This window comes from Poromitra crassiceps (genome assembly GCF_964638095.1).
Source record: "Poromitra crassiceps genome assembly, chromosome: 20".
Taxonomy (NCBI): Eukaryota; Metazoa; Chordata; class Actinopteri; order Beryciformes; family Melamphaidae; genus Poromitra; species Poromitra crassiceps.
Window position 1 is genome coordinate 18,663,348 of NC_139637.1, and position 17,024 is coordinate 18,680,371.

General features: G+C 45.6%; 1 protein-coding gene across 1 annotated transcript in view; it reads left to right on the plus strand.

The window, feature by feature from the left end:
* The window catches only part of LOC310794919 (collagen alpha-1(XX) chain-like), a 104,225-nt gene that overhangs the window by 4,567 nt on the left and 82,634 nt on the right, over positions 1–17,024 (plus strand). The window contains exons 3-10 of the mRNA XM_083656953.1: positions 2,756–2,860; positions 6,577–6,720; positions 10,337–10,510; positions 12,769–13,014; positions 13,987–14,154; positions 15,490–15,609; positions 15,731–15,895; positions 16,773–16,931. Of these exons, the coding sequence (XP_083513079.1) occupies positions 2,756–2,860; positions 6,577–6,720; positions 10,337–10,510; positions 12,769–13,014; positions 13,987–14,154; positions 15,490–15,609; positions 15,731–15,895; positions 16,773–16,931 (1,281 nt within the window). The remainder of the gene's footprint in view (positions 1–2,755; positions 2,861–6,576; positions 6,721–10,336; positions 10,511–12,768; positions 13,015–13,986; positions 14,155–15,489; positions 15,610–15,730; positions 15,896–16,772; positions 16,932–17,024) is intronic.

Here is a 17,024-nt window from a genome sequence, read left to right on the forward strand (position 1 = left end):
AAAATCACGATAACATTCCCTTAGGGACTATAGACCAAATCAGCGGGATGTTTACATTTACTTCCGGGTACCCCTGGGTCCACACATTATAATGGCGGTGGACGGCACAAACTGACGTGTTGAAGACAAAAACAGACAAAGAAGACAAAAATGGTTCGTCCGTGTTGTGTTGTTGTTTAATATCATTCATAACAACACTTTAACTAACGTTAGTGGAGACCAGACTAGCTAATTTACCTGTTGGACCAGACTAGAGTAGACTTGAAGCTAAATTAAATTGACGTGGCGTCAGTAGCTCTGTCTGTACCAGGCTCTTTCTCGCCGAGAAGAGCCTGGTGACGCGAGGTTACTCTGTCTGTAACGTTAACGACTCTGCACTAAAACAGCGAGTTTGACAGACAAACAAACGTTATTAGCTAGCTAACACTACATAAAACAAACACAGAAGAAAGGCTAGATACGTCGGACAAGCATGTTTACCAACCGTTTAACCATTTAAATTGAAAGTAGTCGGCCGAAAACAACGAGAGGGTTTGACAGCATTTATTTGACAACACGCACATTTAAACCTGCCGCCTTCCCCAAGTGGTACCCGGAAGTAAATTTGTTTACATGGTGACGTCACGGTGATTTGGTCTATAGTGTGTCTGTGGTACTCAATAGTCAGTTTATAGTAACCTGATCTTATTGTATCAAGCATTTTATTGACCATTTTAGACGATTTCTAAGTCAAAGTCCCACATTGACCTTGAAACGGCTTCCTTTCTGAAACTGGAGGTGCTATAAAAAACACATACTGCTCCATAAGTTCTGACAATGACTGATATGGTTGTATTTAAGACAACCCTGACTACACGCTAACGCAACAGCAAGAATTTTTACCTAGAGAATTTCAAAGTTCAAGTCCCACATTGAAATGGCTTTTAAAAGTCTTTGCACACAGAGTCAGTTTTTTCGTCCGAAATTGACGCACGAGAAAAGAAAAAAAAGAATACGACCTCATTTGTGTCAATCATCATTGATTGACACGCCGACGTCAGTTAGGTTTTCGGACGAAGTTCGATTTTCTGCGTTTTTCCGCATCAGTCAATAGCTTTTTGCGAGCTGAGACCCTGTGTCTGTGTTTTCAGATGACGGATTAAGAAAACACATACGAAGAACAAACTAACTGTGTGTGTAAAGACCTTAAATCTGGAAAAACTCAGGGCGTTTTAAAAAACGCATTGCTCCGTAAGTTCGCTCTTTACGCCGAGCGATCCCGCTCACTGTCGTGCGTAGTCAGTCACCTCCCCAAAAGGTCCATTGTGAGGCGGGGGTAACCCCCCCTGGTCTGGACGTCTGCTGCCTGCTGTTGTTGTTAGTGGATGTAGGAGACCTTGACCTGACCTCAGTCTCTTTACATCCCAGCAGACCCTATCTGATCCTCTGCCAGCAGGCACCCAAGAACTCTAGAGGCCCCGGGGCTTAAAAAACACACACGCACGCACGCACACACACACACCCACACACGCACGCACACACACACACACATGCGCGCACGCACACACACACAAGCACAGGCACGCAGGCCAGGCAGAGACAGTGGTGTTGAGTGCTCAGGGTCGTACGTCAACAGAAAGCCAGTAAGACTCAAAGTTCTGTGATTCATCTTGTTCATGTCCGCGCTGCTGTCTTCTCCTCTTCCGCTCCCCCTCCCTCTCTCCTCTGCCCTTCCACACAGTACACAGTGATACAAAAACCCCTCTGCATACTGTAATGCTGTGAGGGGTCCTCCGGCGTGACCCCGCCTTGACCCCTCCGGCTTCCTGCTCTGGTTGCTATAGCAACCAGACGGGAGGACAGGGCGTGCTTTGATGGACGAGAGGGACAGCTGGAGGAGAGGGATGGACAGAGAGGGGCCGGAGGACAGGCAACATGAAAGGCAGCGCTTGTCGGGGGAAGCCCTGACGGAAATTATGCAGATGAGCGGCGCACAAGAGACGGATTTTGATTTGTGGAGAAGGAAGTGCGAGAGGGGGTTAGGGTCTCCCAGAACTGTGAGGGCCTGAAGAAGAGAGCTTCAGAACAAAAAAGCCTGCTCATCCGGAGGGTTTTTTGATGGATTTCTTTGATCTCCGCGAAGCCCCCCGCCGCAACTGTCATCCCCCCAAACCCCCCCTGCCACCGCCGCCCGAACTCTCACCCCAAATCCTAGCCAACACACACACACACACACACACACACACAGACATGTCCCCTTAAAATGTAACGCTGCATGTGTGTGTGTGTGTGTGTGTGTGTGTGTGTGTGTGTGTGTGTGTGTGTGTGTGTGTGTGTGTGTGCCGTCTGGTGAGTGGGGAAACAAGTAGATTGCTGTGTTTTTTTTTAAATTATTATTACGGTACTCAAGTTTAGATTTTGATGAATGCACTCAATATAACAAACGACAGTTTTAGGATCACTAAATACTTGGAATTTGTTAGCAAACTTAAGCTTGTTCAGGGCAAACCAAGCTTGTTCACTTTCAACTTTCAGGGCTATTTTCTCTGAATGTTGCTTTTAGGAGTATAAGGACATTCAAATCTCTTCTTCAACTACTTTCAGATTTATATGTGTGACGCATCGTTTGAAAGCTTACAATCTGCACTTTCATAATCTGGAAAAAGGAAAAAGGAAAAAGACCATTCCCTGACACAAGTCTCACAAATGTCTTTGTCCCCCTCTCTCTCTCCTCGTCTGTCTCTCTCTCTCTCTCTCTCTGTTTCTATGTGTCTAGGTCGTCTGAAGCTGACGGTCTTGTCTGAGGACAGACTGCAGATGAAATGGAAGGAGGCGGACGGACCCGTTCAGGGCTACAAGGTCCGAGTGAGACCCATCTCAGGTGAGACATCCCTGGCTGTGCTGAAAGTAATCGTCTGTGGCATTTTCACGTAAATAAATATCCGTAAGCTTTCAGAGGACGGACAGAAATATGCACGAAATGAACGCAGAGTACGGACAGAAGGCTCTGTCCGTCTCCGTCTTTAACGTAGAGTATAATTGGGGCTTTATGCTGCGGCCACACTGATCCATCGGAAAACGGACAGAATTATTATTTATATATTTTTTTGATTATTTTTTGGGCACTTTTTGCCTTTATTGGCAACGCGAAGGACCGAGCCTCTGTGGTATGCGTGCTACCAGGTGAGCCACCAGGAGGCACGGACAGAATTAGTAATAAATGATAGATTTCTGTCCGTTGGGCTGGTTTGAAACGTCAACATTCTGGCCGTGGCAGAAGAGACCATCCTCGACTCCGATTTGCTAAACCGACGGTGACAAATCCGTCCCACCAGAAAGGGTTCTCTCCGTCAAAACGGATGAAAATCGGACAGTAACGGACGGGTCGTCGGCGCTGCCCGGACAACGGACATCTCTCTCGTTGAGAGATGTCCGTTGGGCCCTTCTTGATCTAACTTCTTTCTCTCTCTTCTTTCTCTCTCTTTATTTAATATAAAAAAAAAAAAAAAAAAAAAAAATCCTAAACTAAAACTCGTACCACTGACGTGGCTGTGCTCCATAGTTGATTGCTCTATTGCTGACAAAAAGTGTGTTACTGTAAGTCGCTTTGGATAAAAGCGTCTGCCAAATGACGTAATGTAATGTAATGTAATGTAATGAAAATGAATCGAAATGAACTGAGAAATGAACGGAGACGGACAATGGATCAGTGTGGCCGCAGTCTTATAGACCAGGGTTAAATGAGTGAAAAACTCTTCTGTTTTTAGCTATGGTAGTGGTGGTAAAAAAGGAAGAAGAAAAATAAATCACATTGGCAGACATTTTCCTTTTCACCTACACCCCCCCCCCCCCCTCCATCATACGTTTGTTTTTGCTTTTATCTGGTAACTGTTTCTAACGGATTAGAAATAGCCTGTTGTTATTTCATTATATTTTTATTTTCCAATATTTGTACTATTGCTTGTTTTTATTGCCTTGTTCAGCACTTTGTAACATTTCTTTTGAAAAGTGCTCTAAAAATAAAGATTATTATTATTATTATTATTATCATAATAACTTTACATATTATTTACACCTTTACATTATTGCCCAGTCACTAAAGATGTAAGAGTAAAAGCACCATGTTGGTTCAGCTTCCATTGAGAGCCTGCTGACAAGAGTGTTGGTCCTCTCTCCACTGCTTTGTAAAGGCAGTGTGAGACAGAGTGGCTGACTGCCTCTCAACACGCTGCAGATCAGACCGCCCTCAATGTGTCAGTTCTGTCACTCCACAGGTGACGGGCTGGACAAGAATGCAACGACTCCCCCTCCTCTCCTCCTCCTCCCTGCTTCTTCTGTTCCCCTTCTAACTTCTCTCTTTAGCATAGCTGTCAACCTCTTACCTTCCATTCCACGTTGTGCAGCTAAGCCCAGGCAGGTCTAGAGAGGGGGGGGGGGGGGGGGGGCTAGAGATACAAAGAGGGGATGAAGAGGTGCTGCAGGTGAGATAAAGGAGCAGGAGAATACAATCCTGGCTAAACCCAGGGAATGTAGGGAGCTAGTCGTGCGTTCCTTTATCGCAAAATAACTGGGATGTGGAGGCTATATGACATCACATCCGTTTTGTTAGCGTTCCATTTGCAGAAAACTTGAGCTGGGAAGTTCACTGTTCATTGGTTAGATCCAGTCGCTAGCCAGGCTACTAGGCTAGCCATTGTTAGCAATAACAATTGACAACATGGCATCTCGTGGCATTTTGCGCATACAAACACTGCAGCCTCATGTCCACACAGATGGAAGTTAGGCAGTGCTGTGTGTACAGCTGATTTAATGAGACACAAACAAAACAGAAGTGCTAAACAACATTACTACGATTACTACTACTGTTGTTGAGCGGCGCAGCCATCTTGGATTTGTGAGGTTGGGGCTGCTGAGGCTCCTACGAGTTTGGAATGGGAAATACCAGCTCTGATGACGTCACCGCCCAGCTCATGACCTTTGAAGTCGTAAGATTACCAGTCCCCAGTTATAAAGGTATGCACGATAGGTCACAGCATCTGAGAAGTAGAATGTAGGGAGCTAGGTCACAGCATCTGAGAAATAGAATGTAGGGAGCTAGGTCACAGCATCTGATAAATAGAATGTAGGGAGCTAGGTCACAGCATCTGAGAAGTAGAATGTAGGGAGCTAGGTCACAGCATCTGAGAAGTAGAATGTAGGGAGCTAGGTCACAGCATCTGAGAAGTAGAATGTAGGGAGCTAGGTCACAGCATCTGAGAAGTAGAATGTAGGGAGCTAGGTCACAGCATCTGAGAAATAGAATGTAGGGAGCTAGGTCACAGCATCTGATAAATAGAATGTAGGGAGCTAGGTCACAGCATCTGAGAAGTAGAATGTAGGGAGCTAGGTCACAGCATCTGAGAAGTAGAATGTAGGGAGCTAGGTCACAGCATCTGAGAAGTAGAATGTAGGGAGCTAGGTCACAGCATCTGAGAAGTAGAATGTAGGGAGCTAGGTCACAGCATCTGAGAAGTAGAATGTAGGGAGCTAGGTCACAGCATCTGAGAAGTAGAATGTAGGGAGCTAGGTCACAGCATCTGAGAAATAGAATGTAGGGAGCTAGGTCACAGCATCTGAGAAGTAGAATGTAGGGAGCTAGGTCACAGCATCTGAGAAATAGAATGTAGGGAGCTAGGTCACAGCATCTGAGAAATAGAATGTAGGGAGCTAGGTCACAGCATCAGAGAAGTAGAATGTAGGGAGCTAGGTCACAGCATCTGAGAAATAGAATGTAGGGAGCTAGGTCACAGCATCTGAGAAATAGAATGTAGGGAGCTAGGTCACAGCATCTGAGAAATAGAATGTAGGGAGCTAGGTCACAGCATCTGAGAAATAGAATGTAGAGAGCTAGGTCACAGCATCTGAGAAATAGAATGTAGAGAGCTAGGTCACAGCATCTGGGAAATAGAATGTAGGGAGCTAGGTCACAGCATCTGATAAATAGGGGCTAGACAACATTCGTGAACATTCGTGCACTGACCTGATGTCTACTGGAGATATACTGTACATACAGACAAGTTGCTAGGGATTTATCCATAATTCCAAATTGATCAATCTCATAGTTTGCACGAAACATTTGTCTAGGAAATACTTCCGTCAAATCAGGTAGGTACAGTAAAAAAGTGTCCATAGTTCAGTGGCTGTGCGAGCAGGTTGTTCAACACAAGGTTCTCTCCATGCTTAAGCCCCAAATGAATGTAACATATTTCTCAAATATGTGCCAACTTAGACCTATCTCTGCATCATGTTGGACCTTTACGAACATCTAAACTTGTTTGTTATATATTGCTTTCACCATGCTGATTTCTGCACCTCGACCCCTTGAGAGACCACAGACTCAGAGAAGAGGATCTGGCCCAGACATTCAAGGCCAACTGGCTACGGAGAGGAAACTCCCTTTGGGTCTCTCTCCTAGGACACATTTAATGTATCTTGATATATAATTCTTGTTCTTGAGAAGTCTGGTTTTCTATGTTGGAAGCAGCTTTTACTGCATCGTCCTTATCGAACACTGATCTTCTCATGCCTTAATAATGCTGTTGTGTTTTGTTTTGGCAGAGGTGCCACAGCCAGAGCTGATGCTGACCACCACGCGGGGCCGGGCCACAGTGGCAGGACTGGACTCCAGTCAGGAGTACGCCCTCCAGGTCCTGGTGCTCAACGGGACCACCGAGAGACTCCTCGCCAAGAGACGATTCACCAGTAAGACAATGTGGAGAGATGGGTGGGGGGGGGGGGGGGAGTGGGTTTATGGTATGTGGGACAAGAGAGGAGAGGGTGGAAGGGATTTAAGGTAGAGGAGAACAGAAGGAACAAAAGAACTCTGACAGCTCATTGAAATCATGGAGAAACTTGCCAAGAGTGAAGCACCACAGGTGAATAGGAAGAAAAAAGTTGGGCAAGTTACTTTCAAAATGTAATATACTACATATTACTAGTTACCTTCATTTGAAAGTAATAAGTTACTTTACAATATTACTGTCTGTGTAGAGTAGCTCGTTACTTATTACACTACTTTTGCATTACTTTAATCAAAATAACAGCAGTAGCAGAATGACATCGCCGCCCCGGAACCATCCCGAAAAATAATTGCAACCATCTTGAAGTCAGTCGAAACCGTCCAAAATTCTAAATGTTATTCTTTTACTTTGTTATTGTCATCTGTAGTGGTTATTTGCATAAAAACACACATTGTGTGATTGTATCTTTATTTAAATGTGTGCTTTGATTTAAAAAAGGTAACTCAATTTGTAACTTGAGTTACTTGACAAAGTAACTGGTATAATATTACTCAAATCCTATTAGTAATAAGTTATATTACTGAGTTACTGCTAAAAGTAATATATTACATGTACGGTAATATGTTCCTTTGTAAGTAAAGCTGGTATCTGCAGTGAAGATGACAGCGAGAGCTTGGCAGAGCACAAGCGGGAGAGATATGGAGAGGAAAGAAATAAATAGAGGGAGGGAGGGGACTGATAACGACGGCTGAAGTAGGCTGTTTATTTGTGTGTGTGTGTGTGTGTGAGAGAGAGAGAGAGAGAGAGAGAGAGAGAGAGAGAGAGAGAGCATATCTTGATTTGGCCCATAACATCTGATGCTATAGTATGATATACAGCACACTTTCTTATCTAGAACCCCTCAAGCTAATTTCTTATTAAGTGGAATTGACATTGTGGGAATCTCTGCAATGTTCTTGTGAGTTTGAAGAAGAGGCTTTCATAAGATCCACAGGAAACACTATCAGCCCTGTTCTTATATGTAACACAGTTGGTGTAGTTACTATCAGCCCTGCTCTTAACAACAATGTAACACAGTTGGTATAGTTACTATCAGCCCTGCTCTTAACAACAACGTAACACAGTTGGTATAGTTACTATCAGCCCTGCTCTTAACAACAATGTAACACAGTTGGTATAGTTACTATCAGCCCTGCTCTTAACAATGTAACACAGTTGGTATAGTTACTATCAGCCCTGCTCTTAACAACAACGTAACACAGTTGGTATAGTTACTATCAGCCCTGCTCTTAACAACAATGTAACACAGTTGGTATAGTTACTATCAGCCCTGCTCTTAACAACAACGTAACACAGTTGGTATAGTTACTATCAGCCCTGCTCTTAACAACAACGTAACACAGTTGGTATAGTTACTATCAGCCCTGCTCTTAACAACAATGTAACACAGTTGGTGTAGTTACTATCAGCCCTGCTCTTAACAACAACGTAACACAGTTGGTATAGTTACTATCAGCCCTGCTCTTAACAACAACGTAACACAGTTGGTATAGTTAGTTAATATCAGCCCTGCTCTTAACAACAATGTAACACAATTGGTATAGTTAGTTACTATCAGCCCTGCTCTTAACAACAACGTAACACAGTTGGTATAGTTAGTTACTATCAGATCACATTGGCAACACTACAAACCAGCAAAGGGAAATCATAGGCAATGGTGCATTTTTGACATTTTTGCCCTTTCTTTGAGTGCACAATCATTGACTCCCCTGACACACACCCACCCACGTGCACACACACACACACACACACACACACACACACACACACACACACACACACACACACACACACACACACACACACACACACACACACAGTGGGCCGACTGCAGTTGTGAGTTTAAAGACTGCTCTGGCTGGATTACAGGCTGAAGGTGGGTGGTGTTTGAACTCATGTGTATACTTACTGGAGCTGAGTGTGTTGGCTGCTTGTAAATCTGCCCACCAACACATGTTCCCCTGTGGCTCACAAAGCCAACCTTACCCACCAAATTATACAGCTGATAACGCCTCTCTACCCCAAAACATTACTATGGCAAATTATACAGCCGATAACGCCTCTCTACCCCAAAACATACTGTTATTTTCCATCTGAGGCTTTGTGTATATTTTTTTCTTTACACTACAGACAATTTAATACTACCGAAGATGATTAGGGTCACTCGATTTATTTTTATTTTTATTTTTTAGTTCTGAGTTTAAAGCATATACAATATGTTTAAAGTAATAATCTCTAAGATTTCAGTTTTGTTCTCTTGAGTGACACCTATGGCGATGAGTGGTAATTGCAGGTGAGATCCAAACAGTGTTGCATTATGTGACATTACTAATGTCACATAATGTCACTATATACTGCAAAGGCTTCATCTCAATGGACCATAGCCTCAATCCACATTGTGAGTGACTCTTATTTATTTATTTTTTATTTAGATTAAAACAATTTAGATTATAACTTTAAATCAGGATTCTGAGAATAAAGTCAGAATTCTGAGATTAAAGTCAGAATTCCGAGTTACTGTCAGAATTTTGAGGAAAAAAGTCATAATTCTCAGATTAAAGTCATAATTCTGCAGGAAAAAAGAAGCATACTACTGTATATACTGGCGATGTCACTGATGACATGATCGATGGTGTACCGGAATTTGAATGTCTCGGGTCCCTAGATTTTTGTGACGTCAAAGTAGGGTCACGAGCCAAAAAAGGTTGGGACCCCCTGACTTAAGGAGTGTAGACTTGGAGAAAAGAACAGAGTTTATGGGGTTTGTCTTGAAGACCGTTTTTGAATTCAGTTTGTATTTGATGCAAGTGTGAACGGTAGTTGGGGGATTAGGCTTTGCGTGGGAAGACTCGAGACATCCTGCACCCTTATTATCCCTCAAGTTATCCCAAGTATCTTCTTCCTCCCCGCGGCAGTTGAGAACAAACAAACCACATCTGATAATGTCTCTATTGTTTTCACCTGATTTGTGATCCCCCTTTTTACTCTGGAGATGTTATTGTTCTCTGCCAGACCAGGTGTGATTGATTCTGTCCTGAGGTTCAACCACAGAGCAGGTTATGAATTGTCTCATGTCTCTGGCTGTCGCTCGCAAAGTCGTCTGAGCGATAGTAGGTTACTGTGTCGGGGTCGAGCGTGTCGAGGCAGGTCAGGGAAAACATGTCCACTTGGAAATTCGTAACTCCGGCTGTCACGCTGGAATGATGGCAGTCTGGGAATTCCTTCCTGGCGTTTCTTCTTCTCACTCACTACCTTCATTTTTTAACCCCCTCCGGTGCCAATCCTTATTTTCCATGGAGTTTGACACCCTCGATTTGCCATTGTTGCACTTTCCTCGTACCTCCAGGCAGTGATTTCCCTACAGAGAACTGGAAAAGAGATCATGACAGAATGAAACAGAGCAAGATAATGACATGATATTTTTATTCAATCACAGCAATGAGGCGTAACTTAACTTAACTTAACTTAACTTAACTTAACTTAACTCATAACTTGACTTAATTCCTCCTCTGTCCCAGTCGAGGGTCTGCGGGAGGAGGAGATGATCCGCAGCGGTAGCCGAGAGCGGAAGAAGACGTTGCCGGGCGGGTCGGGCTCAGGAGACCCGGATGACGTGACGGAGGTTCTGCTGGGCCTGCCCACAGTGCTCTACCAGGACCCCACAACCACTGCTAGTATGACTACTACTACAGGTAGCTAGTACCACTTTCACACACAAGCACATACGCACACGCACACACACACACGCACGCACGCACGCATGCACGCACGCACGCACGCACACACAAACACACACACACACACACACGCACGCACGCACACACGCACACACGCACACGCACGCACACATACACGCACGCACGCACACACACGCACACGCACACACACGCACGCACGCACGCACACGCACACACACACATATACACACACACACAATCAGTGTCCAGAGCCAGCTACGGGCGAGATTTACGCGTGGACCAATCAGCGTCCAGAGGCAGCTACGGGAGGGATTTAGGTGTGACCACAGCGAGAAGCGAGACGGTGATAGACGGTGATAGACAGATGGTTCATCCAATCACTTGGCAGGTGTTCTTTTGAAAGTGCATGCCCTTTCCCTAAAAGTTTCCAACAGTGTTGCCAGATCTCAAGAAACAAGCAACGAGGTCTATGGAAACAAGCCCAAAAGAAGCAATGATACCTCATCACTGGATCTGTCCTTCTCCAAATCTCGTGTTTTACTCACAGCTCTGACAGCAGCAAAACAAAATGCTACATATAGCTTTAAGATGGAATCCTCCTCATTCACTTCCCCCTACCTACACAATGGCTGCTGTCTTTTCTGGACTGCCCAGGCCTGGCTCTCTGCAGTAGCAGATGTTAAACAGCTGCTGGCTTGAACAGGTTCAGGTTTGGCGTTACAATGTATCTAAGTGCTCTTTGTTGTATTGTTGTAAATGTATGAATTCATGTATTATGTCATGTAGAACGAGTGTGGGAGGGGAGGGAATTGATTGCCACATGGGTGGGAGGGAGGCAGGACCTTTCTTGGTCCTGGTAGTGGGGGGGAATACCGGTATACTCCGACACTGTTACTTTACTTTTTGAAATAGAAACAAATAAATAAATAAAAAAGCTTTCACATTACAGATCAACAAGACAATCAAAGGTGACTGCAGCATTCAAAAACCTTTGGGCTTAACTCAACTTGTCTTAATTACAGCTGGCACCTCCCACTCCAACGGTTACCCGTCAAAATAAACAGAGCCAACATTTCCAGGCTGTGGGTGGTTTTTAAACTTTATTTATCCAACAAAAGGAGACGACAGAGCATGTATACTGTTATTCAGCAACACCCTGATTTACATTCCATGCGTTCCACATGTTCACACCTGAAAGCTCCCCAGTACAACCACAGTCTTCTACTGGTGCTGCTCAGCACAACCACAGTCTTCTACTGGTGCTGCCCAGTACAACCACAGTCTTCTACTGGTGCTGCTCGGTACAACCACAGTCTTCTACTGGTGCTGCTCAGTGTAACCACAGTCTTCTACTGGTGCTGCTCAGTGTAACCACAGTCTTCTACTGGTGCTGCTCAGTGTAACCACAGTCTTCTACTGGTGCTGCTCAGTGTAACCACAGTCTTCTACTGGTGCTGCTCAGTACAACCACAGTCTTCTACTGGTGGCCACTGGGAGCGGCACAAAAACCCACAACAACAGCAGCCATTCCAACACATTTCCATGGTGCAACGAGAAGGCTTGTACAGTGTGTTCTGATCTGCCATCTTCTCTGTCATTATCACTATTATCATTAAAGCTGGATTGCTGCCAACACATACTACACTTGAGAGCAAGCAGGTACACACATGTATATCTGTATGTGTATACACACACATACACATGTACTGTATATCTGTATGTGTATACACACACAGACACATGTACTGTATATCTGTATGTATATACACACAGACACATGTACTGTATATCTGTATGTATATACACACAGACACATGAAGATGTGCCCCACTAATCATAAAGGAGAGACACACACACACGCACTTTTCGCTTAAATTCTTAGGGAGTGAGATGGATCTAATGCTGTATCAACAATGGATTTCCTGTCTCGTCGTAACCAATCTCTGTTTATAAATGGTAAATGGCCTGCATTTATATAGCGCTTTTATCCAAAGCGCTTTACAATCAGTAGATAGTCTACATTCACCCATTCATACACCAATGGTGGCAGGCTGCCACGCAGGGTGCCTACACACCATCGGGAGCAAGGTGGGTTAAGTGTCTTGCCCAAGGACACAATGACAGCAGCTGGGAGGGAGCGGGGATCGAACCGCCAACCCTTGCGTCATTGGCCGACCCGCTCTACCTCCTGAGCTAAAGCCGCCCCATGTTTATCATCCCACGGGCCCGCCACGACCTCTCCCCTCTTCCAGACCCGCCGACTACAGAGAGCACCACCACCACCATCACCACCACGCCGCCGCCCGACAACGACGGCCCGGAGAAAAGCCCCCGAGAGCGGAGGAAGAAGAAGAAGAAGGAAAAGGACAGGGATCGCTCCAGGGCGTCGGAGAACAACAAGGAGGAGCAGGGCACCGCGCAGGGGAGACCGGACGAGGACCAGAGCTCCAGCAGGGACAAACCCCGGAAGACGCCCTTCCCTACCCAGCCGGTCACAGGTAGGCCTCTTGCAGCACCCCAGGGTTACAGCAGCACTGACTCAGACTACACTCCCAGTCCCGGTGGAGGTCATCCCTCCTTTAAGCAGGAAGTGTTGCAGGAAGGCCCAGTCTCCATCGCCTTCAGCTCTCAGTAGGAGTAGGAAACCAGTGGCTTGGGAGCCGTTAAGTGCCGGTTTTGAAATGTGATGACAGTGTTTACACAAGGGAGGGACGGGTAGAAAGGATAATGACAGGGCATCGTGTTCGTCTGCAGGGCACAGGTATCTCCTCTCTCTCTCTCTCTCTCTCTCTCTCTCTCGCCCTCTCTCTCTCTCTTTCTCTCTCTCTCTATCTCTCTCTCTCTCTCTCTCTCTCTCTCTCTCTCTCCCTCTCTCTCTCTCTCTTTCTCTCTCTCTCTATCTCTCTCTCTCTCGCTCTCTCCCTCTCTCTCTCTCTCTCTCTCTCTCTCTCTCTCTCTCTCTCTCTCTCTCTCTCTCTCTCTCTCGCTCTCTGTCTCTCTCTCTCTCTCGTAAATCCGATGGTATTCCCACACACTTACACACACACGTGCGCACACACAGATACGTGCAGACTAACGAATGTAGAGATAATATGTGCCATGTCTACACATGTACGTATAGTATTTGCACACACCTACGTTCTCACACCGTCACACACGGCTCTGCCTGCACCCACCTGTTTCTTGTTTGAATACTAGATATTTGTCACTGTCCTCGCTCAAAAATATATATATTTATATTTATATTGCCATTTATATGTTTTACTTTCTAACTGCCTGCCTACAGGTGCATCTATCTCAGTCATTCGCCACTTTAGACACACCCATGCAACCCCTACTTTACTTTCCCACCCATTCAAGACTGGCCGTGTGTGTGTGTGTCCGTGTGTGTGTGTGTGTCCGTGTGTGTGTGTGTGTGTGTGTGTGTGTGTGTGTGTGTGCATGCGCGCTTCATGCCTCCACGTGTCTAGGGGCGTCCACCAGGAAGCCGTTTGAGTGCGACACTGACGCGGCGGCCGACGTTGTGATGTTGGTGGACGGCTCGTGGAGCATCGGACGCACCAACTTCAGACGGGTCCGAGACTTCCTGGAGGGCCTGGTCACTCCCTTCCGCATCGGACCCAACAACATTCAGATCGGTGAGGCCGAAATCATGAAAAAGAGTGGATTACCCCTTTAAATATAATATGGGTTTTATGATGGCTCTGCAAGCTATAATAAGGCATAAGACATACTCCTGGTTTTTCATGCAGTGTTTGACCTTTGTCAGATGTCATCCACTCTCTCTCTCCCATCTCCCTTTTCCTCTTTCTGTTGCGTACTGTCTGCAAATAAAGCAAAAACAACAACAACAACAACAACAAATAAACTATGCTTTAAAGGGATACTCCACTTTTTCGGGGGTTTAGCTCATTTGCCACATTGCCCCCACATAACCAAGATACACCATGCCTTACCGGCACTGTCCACACAGTTTACAGTGAGCTACAGTCGTGAAGTTAGTTAGTATTGCCATAGAATGGAGGGTAATAGAGAGCCGCAGGGATGACGTATTTTTGTAGGCAGAATGCGGAAGTCCTGAACTTCCTGGTTCTACACTGTTTCTGTCTATGGGATTTTTGAATGGGTTTTTGCCGCGATGCTTCAAATAAGGTCTCTGGGCAACGCAAGATTAATCAAACGCGAACCAGAGTTCCGTCGGATAATCTTCACACATGAGGACCACTTTCATGAGTTTTGAAGCGTAAATGCGAGCCCTAGAAGTAAAATGCTCGAGCTAAGATAATCCAGAACTACACACTGTCGCGTAGGCTTCCACGTCACGTCAGCACTCAACCTGGACTTTTGTTGATGTGTGCACTGATTACCCCGGGCTGAACGGGGCTGAACCAGGTGAGGGAAAGAGAATTTCCGTGTTCGCCCTTTGAAGTGGTGACGTTATTGACGTATATATCCCCATCGACTCAAAAGTGTAGTCTCATTTAGCTGTTTGCTAGCTAGCCGCCCTTTTAACGGCAAGTAAAAGCTTCAAAACTCGTAAAAGTGGTCCTCCTGTGTGAAGATGATATTACTAAACACTGGTTCGCGTTTGATTAAGCCAGCGTTGCCCAGAGAGATTATTAGAAGCATCGCGCCAAAAACCCATTCAAAACTCCCATAGGCGAAAACTGTGAAGAACCAGGGCTGTTAGCATCGATGATTTCCGGACTCGTTACTGCGGCTCTCTATTGTACAGCTGTTAAAAATCCGCCCAAATACACATCTCACGGCGCCAAAATACATGTTGTGCTTCGGGTACTCACCACACAATGAAATATGAATCCAAAATGCACATAATCTGTCTTTTTGGAAGGAAAAGAGGTTGACGGCCATGTTTGGAAAGTAGTGCCGGCTACTTCTTTTCCTTCCAAAAAGACTGAAACTAAACTCCCGAAAAAGTAGAGTATCCCTTTAATAATGTGGTTTTGTCTCAGGCTTGACGCAGTACAGTGGAGACCCCCGGACAGAGTGGCAGCTCAACAACTTCACCACCAAAGACCAGTTACTGGAGGCAGTGAGGAACTTCAGATATAAGGGAGGCAACACGTTTACAGGTAAAATCAATATTCTTATTCTTTGCTTACACACTACACCCCCAATACTGCTTGTGTATGTGTACGTGCAACCCCGACATCTCTGTGTGTGTGTGTATGTGTGTGTGTGTGTGTCTCCCAGGCCAGGCGCTGCTCCATGTCATGGAGGAGAACATGAGGGCGGAGTCAGGCGCCCGGTCGGACACGCCTTTCTTCCTGGTCCTGCTCACTGACGGGAAGTCTCAGGACGACGCCATCGCCGCAGCCGCCCGGCTGAAGAACGCCGGCGTGGAGATCATCGCTGTAGGTGAGACACCATTCGCATTAAAGGTTGATCTGCGTTCGACACAGCTGGACGAGACAGAGAGCGGGAGGGAGGGGACTAGGTTTAGAGCAGGGATGGGCAACTTGGATGACAGAGAGGGCCACACAAAAAATGTCCTCGCTACCAGAGAGCCAGATTGTGACCGTGTACCTCCACCAGTAGCCTACTGTAACACCATCACTCCCAATTATAGCTACTAATTTGATGAAAAGGACTGCTAATCAAAGTTTATTATACCAACATTTATATTTTTCATATTCAAATTTAGTAATTCTTCCATTCAGATGACACCAGAAACTATGCTCTAGCTTTAAAACAGCCCGCTACATTAATTTGATGGTGGACATCACCCAAATATGTGATATTAATCAGATTAGTACTGTTGCATGCGCAATGTGCATCCTGGATATAGTTTGTTACAATAGCGTTAGCTCAAATGCTAACGTTAAACAGTATGTGGGTGGACAATGCTAACGCCATTAGCGCCATGTTCTGGGTTGTACACTAAAATAAAAACACTGATTTTGGTGGTCTAACCTAACCTAAGGGGGCCACACTGAGTGAGGTCAGGGGCCGCATGCGGGCCGCGGGCCGCCAGTTGCCCACCCCTGGTTTAGAGGAAGAGGTGGTGGAAAGGGTGAATGTTACATTCGGATCTTCTCATGGTTCAAATCTTAAGGAACGGATTAACTTTCCACACCCACTAGCCAAAAGGGGGCGTGGCAACGGCCGTGTCCAATCACAAAAAGGCAGCTAACTTACAAACGGATTCACGTAACACCATGAAACTTGCTAGAGAGGTTTTGCGGAGGTATGCGCTCCTCTATCGCCTCTAGCTCCTCTTGTGTTTGTTGTTTAGGTGTGAAGAATGCCGACGAAGCCGAGCTGAGGCAGGTGGCGTCCGAGCCGCTAGAGCTCAATGTCTACAACGTCAACGACTTCCCTCTGCTCAGCAAGCTGGTGGCACGACTGGTGCACATCCTCTGTGGCAGGATAGAGGACCGCGGCATCACCAAACGTGAGAGAAGTTCGGAATTTTTTTATCGATAAGTTTAGGACAGGAAATCTTCACTTCATACTCCCAGTAACAACAACAACCTGTAATAAATAT